This window comes from Oratosquilla oratoria, chromosome 40 (assembly GCF_046742065.1).
Source record: "Oratosquilla oratoria isolate Oo_2021 chromosome 40, ASM4674206v1, whole genome shotgun sequence".
In the NCBI taxonomy this organism is placed as follows: Eukaryota; Metazoa; Arthropoda; class Malacostraca; order Stomatopoda; family Squillidae; genus Oratosquilla; species Oratosquilla oratoria.
The window spans coordinates 7143849-7163916 of record NC_134816.1 but is presented as its reverse complement, the minus strand read 5'-3'; the positions used below and the strand labels follow the sequence as shown (position 1 = coordinate 7163916).

Genomic DNA, 20068 nt, shown 5'->3' with positions numbered 1-20068 from the left:
TGGCATCACTGCTGACTATTGTGTGTGTATGATACTTTAGAATAAAAATATTAAATTCACCAGAAGTTTTATTACACATATATTGAGTCTGTTTCATTGCCTGCATATATTAGTGGTTGAATATGATTGTATTTCTTCACTTTGGCTCCAAACTTCAATTGAGAGAAAAAAAGAAAAAAAAAAAAAATGTGGACTGCATGTGCCGGGCCAGGCGTCACTGCTGACTATTGTGTGTGTATGATACATGTAGTCGTCAACTTATGACCTATGCGACTTATGACTGATCGACTTTATGACCACGAGATAGTGCAATAATATTTAACATTTAATAGAGTAATAGAATTGCAATGTTATGCCTGGCAGTGCAGTACAATTACACCGCACGCCGCGAGACGCGAGTACGATAGTTTTGGCAGGCTGCCGGCAGCATCAGCACCCCAGCCAACTAAATATTCTTTCATTTTGTTTGTTTGAAGTAAAATATTTCCTAATTTTGCATTGCATTTTGTATTTCTATGTTTTGCAATTAATAAAATGTAACAGTAAAACTTTTTTATGCCTAGGCTAGTTTGTTGTCGATAACAATATGTTTGGTGCAGTACGTAAATGAAAAGAATGTGTTTTGAAATTAAAATTGTCCTAATTTTGCCTTGCATTTTGTATTTTTATATGTTTTGCAATTCATAAAATGTAACAGTAAAACTTTTTTTATGTCTAGTCTGTTGTCGATAACAATATGTTCGGTACAGCATTTTGTATTTTTATGTTTTGCGATTAATAAAATGTAACAGTAAATTTTGTTTATGCCTAGTCTGTTGTCGATAACAATATTTTCGGTACAATACCTAAATGAAAAGAATGTGTTTTGAAATAAAAAAAAATCCTAATTTTGCCTTGCAATGATTTTAATGTAACCAACAAAAAAGTATTTGCAGGTCAAAGATGACAGGACTTTATTCAGTATGCGTAGGCCTAGGCTACGTTTACTAACGAAAATTATAAAAAAGTTACATACATACATATACCAAGGGTTTTTCCCCCTTACAAGGGAGGTAGCCAAAAAGGAAAAGGCATAAAATCATTCCCACCCATTCTATACCTGAATACACTCCACACCCCTCCACACTCCCACTCATCTTAGCACCTCCTGGATGACGGGTCTTCCCTGCACCTTGTCCACTGCCCTGGGTCAGAGGCAGTGTCGCAAAACACAGCACATCCACAGCAAGGCTGCTTCATTAAATCAGCGACCCCCCCTCTCCGTCTCCCCATGCATAAAAGGAGAAGACGGGGAGAAATCCCTTCAGGCTGCGTCAAATTTTGCTCACACATACTACCTCACCCCGCATCCCCCCGCCCATTCCACCTCATGCATCACAACATCATCCATATACAACCATTCTCCATTCACCCTTGTCTTCTCTCCTCTCCCATCCTTCCTCAACTGACATTCCCCTCTTCCCCAAAGCCCCCTTCACCCCATCCATCCACCTCATCCTAGTACGTCCCCTCATGTTCACTCCCTCCACATCTGCCTTCCATACCTCTTTTACTAGTCTTTCTTCACTCATTCTTTCCATGTGTCCAAACCATCCTAATACTCTTTCATCAACCCTATCTCCGAACCCCCTTTCCATTCCTGTTCTCCTCCTCACCTCCTCATTTCTCACTCTATCCACCCTAGTAACCCCCATCATACTTCTCAGACACCTCATCTCAAACACATTCAAACTCCTTCTCTCTTCCTCTCTTATGTTCCATGTTTCTGCCCCATTCAGTGCTGTTTGCACAATCACTCCTTCATATAGTCTCCTCTTATCATCCATTCCCAAATGTCTATTCCTCATTACACTTTTTAATCCACCAAGGCATTTACTCGCTTTTCTCAATCTACATTCTACCTCCACCTTCACTCCACCTTTTCCTGTCACATTTGCACCCAAGTATCTAAAACTATCCACTTCCTCCAGTTGCTCTCCCTTAACCCCTTCCATACGGTGCCGCATACGTAGGCATCATGAGGAGCAAGTGGATACGCGAGGCTGCCATATCGGCGTCTTGATTATATTTATTGTAGTTGCCCCTCCGTTATGACATACTCTCTAAACTGTCTGTAATCACATTTTCTATGGTTATCAAAATTCACGGGTGAAAGAGAGAACGATCAATATAAGCGGTGACTATATTTTATGATGCGAGTATTATTACGACACGTCGTACGGCTGGCATCGGCTGCTGCCCGCGAGATTTAAGGCCCGTACTGAAGAGGTTAATGCTCACTTCCAGACTACTACCACTTTCACCCCTTGTACATCTCATCACCTTACTTTTACCCACTTCCTCAATCCCTCCTCCGATCCTGCCACAAGCGCAGTTGTCCACAAACACAAACACCGAAAATTCTTGGTGTAACATACGATACATCCATGTCTTTCAAACAACACCTCACAAACATAAAAAACAAATGCACACCTAGACTTAAAGCACTTAAGTCAATCACTGGAACAACATTTGGACAAAACAAAGAAACTAATATAACAATATACAAACAATGCATACGCTCAGTGATGAATTATGCGAGTCCTGCATGGGCTCCTAATCTCAGTGAGACACACCACAACACCCTTCAAATCATACAAAACAAAGCCCTAAAAACAATTACAGGCTGCACAAATACAACACCTACAGACCATTTACACCATGAAACAAAAGTCCTCAAAATCAAGGACCACCTCGACATGAGAGGCACACAAACACTTGCTGCAGCCACCACAAACACATCACACCCGCTACACTACATAGCAGAACACCCACACACACCAAGAAACATTAAAACTACACCCAAAGACCTTTATTACGCACAAATACTCTCTTCTCTTCCTCCACAACCACCAAATACCAGCCTCCGGAAACATATTCATAATCATATCACTCACCGCTCCATTAACACACTGAAAGACAACACACTGCTGCATGCCAGACCCCCTGATATCCACCCTTCTGAATCCTCTCTCCCACGAAAGGACAGAGTCCACTTGGCCAGACTGCGATGCGGTCACCACCCAGCACTTCTAAGCTACCAGAGGAGGCTGGACGACCGTGTTGTGAACAGCTGCCCAGGATGTAACACTTCACCCCATACCATACAACACATAATGGAAGACTGCATTATACACAATCATGCACGCAAACAACACAACATACACTCTATAAAGGATTTGTGGGAAAACCCAGTTTCGGCTGTGGCCTTCCTTGGGGAGACGGGACTGCTCGGACAGACAGTCTAGGGAACGACAACAACAACAACAAACAACTGCTGGCTCACCTCCCACTTTTCTCCATTTTCTTTAATCATCTCCAATCCCTGACTCAATACACTTGCATTTACCTCTCACACTACCCCATCCATGTATAAGTTGAACAGCCAGGGCGACATAACGCATCCTTGATGAAGTCCCACCTTTAACTCGAACCACTCACTCTCTCCATTTCTAATCCTGACACAAGCTCTACTACTCTCACAAAAACTCTTGACAGCTCCTAGAAGCTTTCCTCCTATCCCGTATATCTGCAAAACCTCCCACAGTGCCTTTCTGTCTACCCTGTCGTAAGCCTTTTCTAGGTCCATAAAGGTCCAAAAAACATCCTTCCCCTTTCCTATAACTTTCTCACATATCTGTCTTATCACAAAGATCTGATCTACACAACCTCTACCTGTCCTAAATCCACACTATTCCTCACCAATTACTCCCTCTGTTCCTCTCCTAATCCTCTCAATCAAGATCCTATCCTCCCATAAGCCTTCCCAACTACACTTAACATACTAATCCCTCTGAAACTACTACACTCACACTTGTCCCCTTTTCCCTTGTAAAGTGGAACTATACAGGCACTCCTCCAGTCCTCCGGCACTCTACCCTCTATCCAGCAAACATTAAATAACCTCACCAACCAGTCCACCATCACTGTACCTCCTTTTTTTTTAGACATTCTGCATGGCATCCATCCAGACCAGGTGCTTTACCTGCTTTCATCTTAACAACTGCCTTCTCTTCATCCTTCCTTATTTCTCCTCCATTTTCCTCACTCACCACTCTCATTTTCTTAGCATTTCCCACTGCAGCTATCTTTCCCTCCCTATCCTCCTTCACATTTAGCAACTCCCTAAAATATTCTGCCCATCTTCCCCTTACTGCCTTCTCTTCCATTATCATCTCTCCATCTGCACCTTTTACCTTTTCTTCTCTACTTGATTTGCCTCCTCTTCCTCTCTTAATTTCTTTTCAAAACATCTTTTTATTACTTTCAAAATTTTCTGTCATACTCTTACCCATTTCACATCTGCTCTCCTCTTTGCCTCCTTTACCTTTTGCTTTACTTCTCTTTTCTTTTCTTTGTACCTCTCATATGACTCCCTCGTCCTATTTTGTAACCAATCTGTGAAAGCTCGCTTCTTCTCTTCTACAACCTTCTTTGTTTCCTCATGCCACCATTCACTACCCTTTCTTCTATTTCCTCCTGTCCTTCTTGTTCCACACACCATCTTTGCACACTTTGTGACTCCCTCCTTGAACCATCCACATTCCTCCTCCACACCTAGCTCTACTCTATCCTTCATTCCCTCCCACTCCTCCTTCAGCTTCTTCTTGTACTCCTCCTTTTCCTTTAAAGAAATCACTCTAAGCACCTCCCTACCTTTTGTCCCTTTCCTCTTCCTCCATCTATCCTCCACTCTCAACTTACCTTCCACCAAAAAATCTGATATTCCCCCACCCTCTCCCCTTAGCACATGTACATCCTTAACTCTTCCTATCATAATCCTATTTACCACTACATAGTCCATTAATGCTCTATCTACCACCCTTCCATCCACTACCCTCTCCCATGTGTACTTATGCTTGACTTTCTTCCGAAACATTGTATTTGCTATCATCAACTCTCTTTCTAGACACATTTCCACCATCAACTCTCCACTGCGATTCTTTCCTGGTACTCCACATTTCCCAACCACTCCATCAATTGGATCATTTCCTACCCTAGCATCAAGGTCTCCCAGTACTATTACATTGATATTTCTCCCTAAATCCTCTATGCACTCATTCAAATCTATCCAAAAAGCTTCCCTTTCTTCTATACTCTTTTCACTGCCAGGTCCATATGCACTTACAAAAACCCACATCTCCTTTCCCAGTTTCACCTTCATCCACATTATCCTTGAGGAAACCTCCTTCCACTCCACTACACGTTTACCTATCTCTTCACTTACTAGTATAGCCACCCCTTCCCTCCCTCTCCCTCTCTTCACTCCTGATAACCTCCCACTTACACTCCCAAACTTATGCTCGCCCTTCCCTTTCAGCTTAGTTTCACTCAAAGCCAACACATCCATCTTTCTTCTCACAAACATACTACCTATCTCTTCCCTTTTACTCTCATCTGTACCACATCCACACACATTAAAAGACCCAAACCTTAGGGTGCTGGTCAGAAAACTCACAGACCCTCTTATGCCTTTGCTATTTCTTTTAGGAATGTCCCCTGTGGAGCTACAAGGAGAAGGATGCCTAGTCTCAATCCCCGTACCTTTCTTCTCGCCTCTTACAATCCAAGTGGAAATACTTGGTGGCAGTATTCTTTTCCCCCACCACAGGGAAAATGTTAATGAATATCAAACAACGTAGCTCAAAGATAATAAGATTTTATTCAGTCTGCATACGTTTCCTAAAGAAAGTGTGATTGGTAAAATAATAAAAAGATTAAAAAATACAGTATTAAATATCATAGGTCAAAGATGATAGGATTTTATTCAGTACGCTTAGGCCTAGGCTATGTTTCCCAAAGAAAATCAGAAAAAATTATAAAAAGGTTAAAAAATACTGTACAACAGTTAAAAAATGGTAAGATTATTTCAGTATGCTAAATATATTATACAATATATATATATATATATATATATATATATATATATATACAGTAACAAAAATAATATTTAAAGGGTAATATATACTGTATATATATATAAAGCCCAACTTGCGTCCAGATCGGCTTAATACCTGTCTGTCGGAACCGAACTCGGTCGTAAGTCGACGACTACCTGTACTTTGGAATAAAAATATTAAATTCACCAGAGGTTTTATTACACGTATATTGAGTCTGTTTCATTGCCTGCATATTTTAGTGGTTGAATATGATTGTATTTCTTCACTTTGGCTCCAGATTTCAATTAAGAAAAAAAAAAAAAAAATTGTCAACTGCATGTGCTGGGCCAGGCATCACTGCTGACTATTGTGTGTGTATGATACTTTAGAATAAAAATATTAAATTCACCAGAGGTTTTTATTACACATATATTGAGTCTGTTTCATTGCCTGCATATTTTAGTGATTGAATAGGATTGTATTTTTTCACTTTGGCTCCAGATTTCAATTGGGGAAAAAAAAAAAAAAAAAATGTCTACTGCGTGCGCCAGGCCAGGCATCACTACTGACTATTGTGTGTGTTTGATACTTTAGAATAAAAATATTAAATTCGCCAGAGGTTTTATTACATGTATATTGAGTCTGCCTCTGGCGGCCGATAGCGGAACAAAGCCGTTTGACTCATTCAATGACTCACCCCCAACACTGTGTGGGTGTAGATTTCCTGTGACACTGTGCGGGTTAACATCTCAATAGCTCTCCCTCCCTGCACACGTTCTTTTTTTACTCTCAAGGAAGCCCATACACATGGCTCCTGGATGATCTTCATCATCTAAGAAGAATTAAGTCAAGAATGGAAAAGTGGCAAAGAGAAGCAAGAAGGTGATGACCCTAAAGGAAAAAATAGTTGTGCTAGACAAGCTTCGAAGCGGCACAAGTTACGCAGCTTGTGGACGTGAATTCAAAGTAAATGAGTCCACAATAAGATCAATTAAGAAGTCCGAAAAGTCAATAAAAGATGCAGTGGTTGCCTGTCCTCCAGCAACTGCAAAAGTGACCCAGCATGTGAGAGATCTTTCGATTATCAAAATGGAAAAGGCTATAACAAGGGTGATGCAAACAAGGTCATCATAATAAAACAACAGGGCAGGACTCGCAGTAATGGGTATAAACTGGACAAATTTAGATTTAAGAAGGAAATAGGCAAGAATTGGTTTACTAATAGGGTGGTCGATGAATGGAATAAACTTAGTAACCATGTAGTAAGCGCTGAAACTATCAGTTGTTTTAAAAAACGATTAGACAACTTTATGGATGGGGATAACAGGTGGTGATGGATACGGAGCTGCCTAGTGTAGGCCTTATGGTCTTTTGCAGTCTCCTTTATTTCTTATGTTCTCTTATGTTCTTATAGAAGATTTGAACAGATGACTTATTCCTGTGGACAGCCAAGCTAGTAAAAGTGAGTGGAACTTTCCTTTGATTTTGGTGCCAAAATCAGATGGTACTATGCACCCAATTATTGATTATAGGGAATTGAATAAGCACACTATTCATGACAGATTACCATTACCAGTAATAGGTGACATTTTAAAAAGTTTGGGAACTGAGAATAGATATTTTAGCACTAAAGATATCAAATCTGCTTTTTGGCAAATAGAGTTGCACGAAGACTCACGAGAGTTCACAGCATTTTCTACTCCAACGGGACATCATGCGTTCAAAAGAATGCCATTTGGGTTATGTAAAAGTCCATTCACTGACATGATATTAATGAATACAATTCTAGATGGGTTGTTAGGAAACAAAGCCAGTGTATTCCTAGATGACATTTTAATAGTTTCCCAGACAGCGGTTGAGCACTTTAAGAAATTAGATTTGATATTCTCAAGACTAGTTGAAGCAGGATTAAAAGTGAAACTTGGAAAATGTAAGTTCTTGCAAGACTGTCATTTACTTGGGACATAAGGTAGACAGACATGGACTTAGTACAGTGAATTCAAAGGTTGAAGCAGTCAAGAATTTTCCAGTTCCAACCAATGTAGACAAGGTTCGGAACTTTTTGGGATTGACAGGATATTATAGGAAATTTATCTAATGATATGCTGACATTGCTAATCCATTAAGTTCTTTGTTGAGGAAGGACCCAAAGTTCATGTGGGGACCTGCACAACAGGAAGCTTTTGATAAACTGAAAGATAAACTCATGAGTTCTCCAATTCTAATATTTCCAGACCATAATAAAGAATTCATTCTTTGCACTGATGCATCTGACATAGGATTAGGAAGAATACTTATGCAAGAGAGAAATGGAACTTTGAAACCAATAGCTTACACTTCAAGAATTTGTAATAATGCAGAAACTACTCTATAACAGAAAGAGAAACATTAGTAGTGATATATTCATTAGAAAGTTTTAGAGATATACATACATACATATACCAAGGCTTCTTCCCCCTTACAAGGGGGGTAGCCAAAAAGAAAAAGGCATAAAATTATTGCCACCCATTCCATCCCTGAATACACTCCACACCCCTCCACCCTCCCTCTTATCTTAGCACCTCCTGAATGATGGGTCATCCCTGCACCTTGTCCACTGCCCTGGGTCAGAAGCAGTGTCCCAAGACACAGCACATCCACAGCAAGGCCGCTTCATTAAATCGGCGACCCCCCCCTCTCCGTCCCCCCATTGAATAAAATGAGAGGACGGGGAGAAATCCCTTCGGGCTGCATCAAATTTTGCTCACACATACTACCTCACCCCCCATCCCCCCGCCCATTCCACCTCATGCAATCACAACATCATCCATATACAACCATTCTCCATTCACCTGTCTTCTGTCCTCTCCCGTCTTTCCTCAACTGACATTCCCCTCTTCCCCAAAGCTCCCTTCACCCCATCCATCCACCTCATCCTAGGACGTCCCCTCATGTTCACTCCCTCCACATCTGCCTTCCACACCTCTTTTACTAGTCTTTCTTCACTCATTCTTTCCATATGTCCAAACCATCCTAATATTCTTTCATCAACCCTACCTCCCAGCTCCTTTTCCACCTCTGTTCTCCTCCTCACCTCCTCATTTCTCACTCTAGCCTAGTAACCCCCATCATACTTCTCAGACACCTTATCTCAAACACATTCAAACTCCTTCTCTCTTCTTCTCTTATGTTCCATGTTTCTGCCCCATACAGTGCTGTTGGCACAATCACTTCTTCATACAGTCTCCTCTTAGCATCCTTTCCCAAATGTTTAATAGACATAGACATTTAGAGATATGATACTGGGATATCCAATCAGAGTATGGACTGATCATACAGCTATTCAGAACTTATTTAAGCATAAGAATCTTAGGGGCAGACTCGCTAGATGGTTTGCAATACTTCAGTGCTATAAAGTTAAATTTGAATATATTCCAGGTAAAAAGAATGTTGCAGCAGATGCACTTTCTAGAAACTTTAGCCAACCAACGAGAGGGTTGATTAATTTTGTTTGCAGTATAGATGAGTTAGTAACTTTAGATGAGGAAATGCTAATAAGAGAACAGAGGGATGATAAGACATGCGACTCATTAGTCCAAAACTACCAAAGGGGTATAAGATAGAGGAATTTCATTTGATTAATGGACATTTGGATAGAAAAACAATTGTAAGCGGGAAAGATATTTCTAGAGGTCCAGTAAATCAGTTGGTAATACCACAAACTCATGTAAAAGAGATATTAAAATTACTTCTTGATAGTGATTGTAGCTCACATCAAGGAAAGGATAAAACTTATAGACAAGCACAACTTAAGTACTTTTGGGCCAGTTATGAAGAAAGATATACATAATTATATAGAAAATTGTTTGAAATGTGTTAAGGTGAAAGGAAATACACCAAAACCTGCTCCTATATCTACCTATCCCATTCCACAGAAACCTTGGGAAAGAGTTCACATAGATACATTGGAATTACCTATGTCTGAGAATGGATATATGTATTTGTTGCCATTGATTTTTTTTGTTTTTTTCAAAATTTTGTATTTTACAACCCATTCCAAATAAGAAAGCTGAAATTATTGCTTCAATAATCTATGATCAGATAATCTGTAATTTCACTACACCTAAAATCTTAGTTTCAGATAATGGAACTGAATTTAATAACAAAATCTTGGAAAAATTATGTAGTTTATTTAAGATAAAGAAAGTAAACATTCTAGTGAATCATCCACAAAGTAATGGAGTTGTACAGAGGTTACATAAGAAAATTATTACATGTCTTAGAAGTATGATAAGTCCTCAAAGTATAACTTGGGATACTTGGATTCCTTGTGTTAAATGTACTCTGGACAACCAAATTAATATAGCAACAGGTGAAACACCTCATTTTATTATTTTGGGGGAAGACAAAATTCTTCCATATGAAATCTTGACTGGAGAGCAGAAACCTGTGTATAATATAGATGATTCTATCTCAAATAGAATAAATACTTTCCAAAGTATTCACCAAAGAGTTAGGGAACATATGCAGGAGCATTTGCAAGAGATGAAAAAGCAACAACACAAAATAGCATATAAACTAGAATTGAAAATAGATTTAGCCATGGTCAAACTACATTCACCCTATAATAAACTTTCACCAAGGTACTCAGGTCCATATAGGGTGATTGATTCTGCAGGTGGAAATAAATATAAAATCATACATTTAGAAAGTAAGGAAGAATTGATAGGCCATTTAGATGATATGAAGAAAGTTAGGTTGCAGATCTATGAAGATGATTGTTGTGATACCCTATGTATCAATTTTAATGAACCAGAAGAGTATAGGGAATATTTTAATAATATCATTTGCGAATTGAATATTAATCTTGATGCATTTTACAGATAGTATTGATTTGACCATTTGTATGTACTTGGGATGGGAGACCTAAACTACTGGAACTTGGTGTCAGGCCGGGACATGAAGACCTTGGATCTGCTGTGGTCAGACTTGGAACCTTGCCCATACTTATGGACAGCTAAGTATTTAATTATTGTTTATGAAGCATTAAGACTGTCCTTGAAAAATGAATTAAGTGTTAACAAAAATAACTGAAATGCAAGAAGACACACTTTACAAAAAAAAAAAAATTCTAACTCAAAAGTAGTGAGTTTTGCGAATATGTTTGCAAATTATTTCATATTGCAAACTAATTTTGGGAAATGCTTTATTATTTAGACATGTATGTTATTTATCATTAATCTGCCTAAATAATTATTGTGCATTTTGGAGGGTTGCTTATATCTTTGATATGTATATGTTTAATAAGTTTTACTGATGCCATTTTACCAATTGCAAGGTTAGATTAGCTTCTTATATATATGATGATTTCCAAGTATATACTAGCGAGCCCTGTAAGAGGGTAGTAGATATCATTGGTCGGGACGACCAAGGGTAGCTGCCGAGCCCTGTAAGAGGCCGGTAGATAGAGGTAGACATTTAGGTAGATCGAGGGGTAGGTGAAACGATATGTGAATCTTATATTCAGCTATGATACAATGGCCAACAGCAAGTTGCTGAATTACATATTCTACCTTACTGTCTTGTATTTGTAAACATTGGTTGTAGTGGCGATCAAAGGTGCTGATGTGACTAAATGTAAACACAGAGCTCATTCTGCTTGCGATAAATTGCTTGCATAAACAATATTGCTTGAGACATTATAACAGTCTCTCTGATTGGAGAAAAGGGTGGAGGAGAAAAATTATTTGTAATGTTCAAAGTTATTGGATGAATTAAATTGTGACGTCGGAGCAGACTTGGCTTGGTGGGTGTAAGAGGATCCCAGGAGGAGATTCCACGGGTGTACCTATTACCATACGTTGTACCAGAATTCGTGAAGAAAAGGAAAAGGTAAGTTAATTATCTAATTCCCCTTCATTATTGAATAATGGAACTTGACTAAAAACTTACACTACGAGAGTGGCATGGAGCCTTGAGATGAGTGACTTAAAGTACTACAATTATAAATTAGAAAGAAAGTGAAGAAAGTTGTAAGTGAATTACAATTTCACTGAAGAGAACTGAAGTGTTGGTAGCAACGAAGCTAACATCAGCTTCAAAATCATACTTCTAGTCTTGCAGGCACTCATCTCATTTAGGACTTCACCATGATTGCACTTTGCTCCTCCCTGAATGGTATCCCCCTAAAAAACTGGAGTGCTGGCTATGTCTGTGGTAATTGCAATATACAGTACATGTCAAACACCAAAATAGTCACTTTTTCAATTAATTTGTGCTTACATAAAAATCTGTAGTTCCTAAAATAACCATTCCTCAAAGAAAATTCTTTATGAACACTTTGCTACATGTATGTACAAATTTTTAGGGAAAGTTACAAAAAATCAATTTCTCTGTCAAGTGACCTTTTCAAGGTCAAAGGTCAAATTAAATGTAAACTTTTTTGCTTGACCTCATAAGGAAATATGTACATTAACAAAAATTGTATGGAATCTTATTAGTTTTAAAATGGCATCAGAATGAGCTCTGTAGGTGCAATAGTCTCAGAGATATTTGACTTTGAACTTTTTCATTTTTTACAAAAATTACCTTTTTTGACCCAAATGTGAGGGGTTATATCTCAGAAACCATTTGACCTACTGAGGTGAGACACATACCATTGAATTTGTCTCATTAAAGTCTATAAGCACAGTAATTTGCAAGAAAATCTGAGTTGTGACAAAAATGACTGGTTGCATATATGGGTCAACAACAGACAACTAATTTCAAGCCTCACAACACCACAATGTATTTCTATTTCACCTCCAAAGCCCCTATGTTATGTTTATATGCTGTATTCATATCACAAGTGCATAAACATGGTTGACATGAACAATTCCTGTGACAACCATAGTGGTCACATTCGTATTACATATAATCACACTATTTCACATTTCAATACCATATCATAGCAATTTTCTTCTATTGATACTGGCATTCTATCATAACTATAGCATGCATAACTTGCTTAATATTATAAAAACAGCAAGTATCCAAGCCAAATGAGGTGCATAGAAGCATGAGTATGATGGTGTGTGACACTGCCCGTGTCACCCAGCCTGTATTCCCACCATACTTTCTGGGTTTCCATGGCAATGGAAGATGTGTGGAGGAACATTATCATCAAGTGGATGGTTTGGTGACAAGCTACATGTATGCACACAGGAATTTTAATCTGAGTATGTGACATTTTTGCAATCTAGCAGCTTAACCCATACAGAGTTAGTGGCATACAACGTATGCCACAACTGTTTTATGGACTGAGAGTCAGCGGCATACGTTGTATGCCGCAATTTAAAAAATTTGCCAAAAATAGGCATTACATTGAGGGTCAAATCTGTGGTAATGACCAAGTAGCCCTATCCATTGGCTATAAAAGGCACCCAAATTTTTTTTATTTATTGACAAAACTGGCAACCCTGGCAGCAATTTTTCGGGGGTAACTTGGGGTATAAAATCGGCCTTTAGGACATAATTTAGGCAATTCTGGTGTACGAAACAAAGTATGAGGAGGTGAAGTTGTACTTCGACAGTTAGGCAGGTGCTATTTAGTATGTATTCAGATGTATAGAACTGGCAATTTCGCACTGCCAATTTTTGTAATAAATGCGTAATACAAAATGTGGCCGAGCAATAATGGTGTGATGGATGCTTACTAAAACATTTATCAAAACAATAAGAAATATCACAATCACCTATCCTCCATAAAAAAAAGAAAAGAAAAGAAAAAAAAAAAAAAAAAAAAAGTGATATATATTTGCCAAAAAAAAAATCCCCAAAACTACTTATAAACACATTTTCCATAAGTGTCAGACTATTATGAGTGACTGTATATTGACTTCAAGCATCATGTTAAATTCCTTCACTCTAAAATTCTAACGAAGCTTCCTCGAAAAAATAAGACCTTGTTCAACCTGTGTGAGGAGCAAGTCTATGAATGTTCTACCAAAATATTGCATGCATATCTTCACAAAATCAAGCCAGTTTCTCCATTTCCAGGCTAAAATTAATCAAAATACGCAAGATTTTTTGGTTTTACATAATTTTGAGTTGATTTAATAAAAAAAATAAAAAAAAAAAAAAAAAAAAAAAAATTGGCTCCAACGCTGGAGGGGGGAGTATATACAACATTCACCTAGTGACCTACAGATTAAGGGAATTTGTTTTGAAATGCCTTTTTAACATTTAGGTAGCCAAAAGGTCAATGAAATTCTTTTTTCAGCAAAATAAGTCCACAACAGTACATACCTGCAGCTGAAGTGGTCAAAGTACTCATATCTGACACCAGAAGGGCAATTAATCCATTTTCTAGACGAATAACCCTGAAAAATAAATAATATTAATCAATTTTTTTTTTCTTCCTGAAGGGACCAATGATGAGTACTTGATTGTGGTCCTGCAAGATGGGCAGTAGAATTGCTCATTTCCAAAACCTATCAACCCCCTTACCTCCATCAGGAGGTGCAGCCCTGAGGATTGGACCCAAAATATCTTCCTATCAACTTCACTTGTATTTCTTACATGTTTTCAGACATGGAGAGCTCACAAGTGATAACTGCTCCTCTCCTAATACTCATAGCCAGTGAAGGCAATAGTCACATACTAACACAGACATTAGTCCAAAGTTTCTTCTGAAAAAGATCTGGATGAGGGCCTACAGACTGTTGTCAGTTTCTGTGGGGCTATGGTTTTTCCCCTTACTGTATATGTGACAGTCATTATCATTACCCATGGCTACATCACTATAGCAACACATGGTGACAAAGGCAGTTGTCTACAAAAAGATGTCAACTGCCACATTAGTCATTTGGTATGTTCCACTAGTGGAAGCTAAAGCCAAAAATCATACGAGGACTGAAGGAAATGATTTATTTATTATTATTATTTTTTTTTACGAAACACATCAACAGGAGACCTTTTGGTCCTTAACTAGGTTGAATTAAATATAAATATATATATATATATATATATATACATATATATATATATATATTTATATATATATATATATATATATATATATATATATATATATATATATATATCAAGGACTACTATTACACAGGATGTGCGCACCCAGATTCCTGGGTCCGCTAGCGGAGGCCATTGTTTTCTTTGTAACCTAACATTTTATATTGGAAAAATATATCAAAACTAGAAACCTAACATTGTATATAGGACAAATATATCAACTATTGACTTATTCAAGGCACTGTTATGCTTTGAAATGCCAATTTTATATATATATATATATATATATATATATATATATATATATATATATATATATATCTATATAAATGCATAAGTATAGTTAAATAATAAACAAATAGGTAAATATAGATAATAATAAATTGACAGATAACTAATAATAAATTAAAATCAAGCAATTAATAAACAGACAAATAATAACAAACAAATAAGATAAAATAAATGGGAGGTACTACAGCATCTCACTGAGGTCTTTATCTAAACAAATCTTAAAGCTTCAAACTGAACTACATTGCACTGCCTCTGCAGGAAGTTTATTCCATTCATTAACTTCACGGTTGGCTAAGTTGTTGTTGTTGTTGTCGTTCCCTAGACTGTCTGTCCGAGCAGTCCCGTCTCCCCAAGGAAGGCCACGGCCGAAACTGGGTTTTCCCACAAATCCTTTATAGAGTGTATGTTGTGTTGTTTGCGTGCATGATTGTGTATAATGCAGTCTTCCATTATGTGTTGTATGGTATGGGGTGAAGTGTTACATCCTGGGCAGCTGTCCACAACACGGTCGTCCAGCCTCTTCTGGTAGCTTACACGGTTGGCTAAGTTGTTTCTACCCACTTCCAAATTAAATCTATTTTGTGACAGTTTTAGATAATTATTTCTTGTTGGATTCTCATTCAGTGTGAAAATTTTGTCCCTTTTGATGTTCTCAATTCCCTTGAGAATCTTAAAGACCTGTATCAAGTCACCTCTGAGTCTATGCTTTTTTAGGGAAAACAGATTCATATGTTTTAGTTGATTTTTGTAAGATTTATTTTTGATATTTGGAATCAGTTTTGTGCCTTGCCGTTGTACTTTTTCCAATCTGAGTCACTCAATAGAGGAGATACTTTTGGGTTACAACTATCAAAAGTTGAAGGAGAGTTGATGTTCCATAGAGGTAACAAGGTGCCTGAAGTGGCCAAGACACTTACGAAGATGGAATTGTTCTCTATTTGTGATTCATTAGTGGGACACTATCCCATAGCAGGATGGTTGTGTGCTGCATGTAGTTTTATTAAGAGAAGAGCTGGAGACTCATGTTGGGAGGATTTTGTTGGAGAACAGATGGTGCGTGTTGATGATTAGGGAAGTCTTCAAGAAAATAAAACTGGAGGATCCTGTAAGAGGGAGCTGGTGAATGTCCAATATTAAACATGGTGTTGTGTGGTCAGATGCTAGTACCAGTAGGATTGCAGTTGGAGTAGTTTTGGAAGTTAATGGTAAGACTGATGAGGATGCCACTTGGCTATGAAAAATGGATGATTTCAACCACATTATATCATGGAATTGGAACGGTGTTGAAAGGGGTGAATTTAGCCATGTGGGGCCTTAACTCTATAGAGTTGAAAATTTATTTGGCAATGGTTGGTGCCTGGTTGAAAAATGTGATAAGTGCCAAGAAGCATGTTCACACAAAGTGAGGTGCTGAAATGATTATTAAATGGCATTTATTAAATCTAAAGGAGATGGTTAATGAATATGGGTCGATTATTGCTGTGTCATTAGTAACTACTGAAAAGAACAGAGCTGATATTTTAACTACAGTCACAAGGAGCTGGTTAATGGATACTGAAGTTAACAATGAACAAGCACACATGTGCACTGGTGCCTTAGTGAAAGAAGTGCATAACAAACACCACATGGGAGTAGACAGGACCTTATATCTGGCCAAGAAGTTAGACCCAAATGTCTCTAAAGATTCTGTGAAGAGGATTGTGAAGAGTTGTGACCAATGTCAGTCAATTGATCCTGCTCCTATAGTGCACAAGGGAAGTGAACATAATGTTGAATATAACTGGCAGTGCCTGGCTGTTGATGTGACTCATTACTAGGGGATTCCCTACTTATCCATAGTGGATTGTGGACCAGGTCACTTTGCGATATGGAAGAGATTGAAGAGAGAAGATGCACAATGTATCACAGCAGAATTGGACATCTTTATGGAAAGAGGTCCTGATGATGAACTGTTGATGGACAAGAAACATTATTGTTGCAAGCACTGAACCCTGTGAAACTCTGCTCATTACTACTCTCCATCCTATCCTTTACTAGTGTCCTCATGTATCTTTCCTTCAAAAAATCTTTCATACATTCAAGTAGTTTACCCATCAGTCCTCCAACATGATCCAATTTCCAAATAAGTCCACTGTGAGGTTATTTATCAAAAGCTTTCTCTAGATAAAGGTACACACAGTCCACCCACCCCTTCTTGCAGCACATCAATCACTCTCGAGTGAAAGCTTAAAAGGTTCAACACAACAATCTTCCAGATCTAAAGCCAAACTGACTGCCTGTCAGATTGTTCATCTCTTCAAGGAATTTAGTCCATCAATCTTTCACATAACTTTACTATTGTGCTGGTCAGTGATACCAGCCTAATTTAGTGGTGTCTCCTTACTTCCACCTTTATTGATACATTTGCCCTTTTCCAATCAAGCAGCATTATGCCTTCTTTCAATGAACATATAATAAGATTGAGAATCTTGCCCTCTAGTTGTTCTTTACATTCTCTGATTATCCAGTTTGAGATCCCATCAGTTCCTAAAGCTTTCTGTCATGTCCAATTATCCTGAAAAAGTGAACACTTTCTTCACTTCTACATTTTAGCTCCCCTCACTTTCCTTCAAAAAATTGCTCTTATTTTGAGAAGACCGACTGAACTTTCATTCATTATTTCTGCCTGAGCTGAGGTTTCTTTATTGACCTCAACACCCATTATTAACTTGTTGATTATTTCCCTATGTCTCAATTTACCACTTATAAACCTGCAAAACAGTTTCGGTTCACATTTGCATTTATTTACTACACCTCTTTCAAAATTGCTTTCTTCCTCCCTTTGAATTCTTGTATAGTCATTTCTAGTTTGTCTATAAGTTTTTGTTTTACTGCTTTTTCTCTTCCTCCATTTTTCCCAAGCCATGTCCATAGCCTTTTTTTGCAATCTCACACCTTTTACTAAACCAGTCTTGTTTCTACTTCTTCCTTCCATTAATCTTCAGCATATCTGTTCACTCCCAGGTTGTAAATGTCAAGAAAGATTTCCAATTTCCTCCTTATTCCTGTGGTATTCATTAATTCCTCCCAGTTTGCTACTTCAAAGAATTCTTCAACCCTAAATAATCTGCTTTCCCAAAACTGAGTCTTCCTTACGTATGTGATTCATTCCTTGGTTCTATTTCTTCCTCCAGCTGAAATTCAATTGTTACATGGTCACTTTTTTCTATGAGGCAAAGGTAGTTTAATGAATTGATGATGACTGGCTCTTTAGTTAGTAGCAGATCTAATATTGTGGGAATGTCAACTCCTCATACCCAAGTCACTTCTTTTATCCATTGACTCATTGTATTCTCTATTGCTATATTCAACAGGGTATTTACAAAGGAATCTGCTTTGCCACTTGCTTCTTATTCCTGCCACTTGACTTAACTGCAATTAAATTGTCCAATAAGGACTAAATTGCTTTGTTCAATAGTTTTGTTGGAGTGTTCATTTGTTGTCATTTGGCTGAGGGGAGCCATATTGGATTTATGTGTGGTTCAGTGAATAGACACCAGATGGTAGTATTGTTGAGCTGCTATGTGGAGTACTGGGTCCCCAGTGTAAAGGAAGAGATGACTGGAGCAGGGTTGGAGAAAAGACTGGATTGGAGCTAATACTACCGGTAGTAGCAGAGCATGAAAATGGCCTCTTCTAAGCATCCTCCTAAGCTTGATAATGAATCTGAATATGAAAATTGGAAAAAGGATATAATTATATGGAGTGAGTTAAAGATAAGCAGGCATTGGCTATATACTTGTCATTACCTGGTCGGGCTAGGACAGCATCTTCTGAAACTGAATTAACAGTTCTGAGAGAAAATTGTGTAAAGAGCATTACTGAGAAGCTGGGCACATTGTTCTTGCCTGATAAAAGTCAATATCAATTTGCAGCATTTCATAATTTGTATAATTTCAGAATAACAAGAATATTAATGAATATGTGAGTTTGAACATAGATACTTTAAGTTTACACAGAAGGGAATAACACTATTGGACTCTGTGATGGTTTTTGTGCTTGGTGCTTCAAGCAATTTGGCTGAGCATGAGACTCAAATTGTGGTGTCAGCAATCTCCGAAATCAACTATCCTAAAATAAAGTTTACTTGAAAACATGTCCATGGTCAGCAATTGAGTGTGCACTTAACTCAGTTGTCAGATGTGGACATAGGTGCATTGTCCCTCAAGCATTAAAGCTGATCCTGTTTTTTGTGGCAATAATAAAGAGGTCTATTATACCACCCATGGACAGCAACCATGTAGACCATCACAGAGACACATATTTCGAAGAAGAGGAAGAGGAGCAGCAATGTCAACACAAGTTGACTTGAGAGATCAAGGGACTAATGGAAGACTCAATCCTCTGAGTTGTGATGGCCAAGTTTCAAGATGTGTGATATGTGATTTGCGTTACCATTGGGCTCGATATTGTCTGCATTCATAAGAGAATAATGAAGTGTCATCTAGGGATATCGGTGAACGAGATACTGGGGGTAATAGTGAGGAACATATGATACAAATGTCCTTATTTGTTGGATATACCAGTGATGAAAATGTCACAAAGACTAAGATTATGTATTTGGTTAAGGAGTCTTGAAATTGTGGTATTTTGGATACCAGTTATTCAACTACAGTTAGCAGCCAACAGTGGTTGGATAATCACTTGAACAACCTGTGCAATGAAGAGTTGGCCATGGTGAGAGGAGAAAAATCTAGCTGAACATTTACATTTGGTGATGGTGTAACCTACTGTATATATCCATTAAGTGTGCAGTACAGTTAAAGTACATTAATCCGTATTGCAGGGGACCAGGGGGCATTCGGATTATCAAAAAATTCGGATTATTGGGG

At 38.0% G+C, this 20068-nt stretch overlaps 1 protein-coding gene across 2 annotated transcripts in view; it reads right to left on the bottom strand.

Annotated features, from left to right (window-relative positions):
- The window catches only part of LOC143020628 (nardilysin-like), a 252330-nt gene that overhangs the window by 216015 nt on the left and 16247 nt on the right, over positions 1–20068 (bottom strand). For both annotated transcript variants that reach the window (XM_076177107.1, XM_076177108.1), the window contains exon 2: positions 14184–14257. In XM_076177107.1, coding sequence (XP_076033222.1) covers positions 14184–14257 — 74 coding nt within the window. The remainder of the gene's footprint in view (positions 1–14183; positions 14258–20068) is intronic.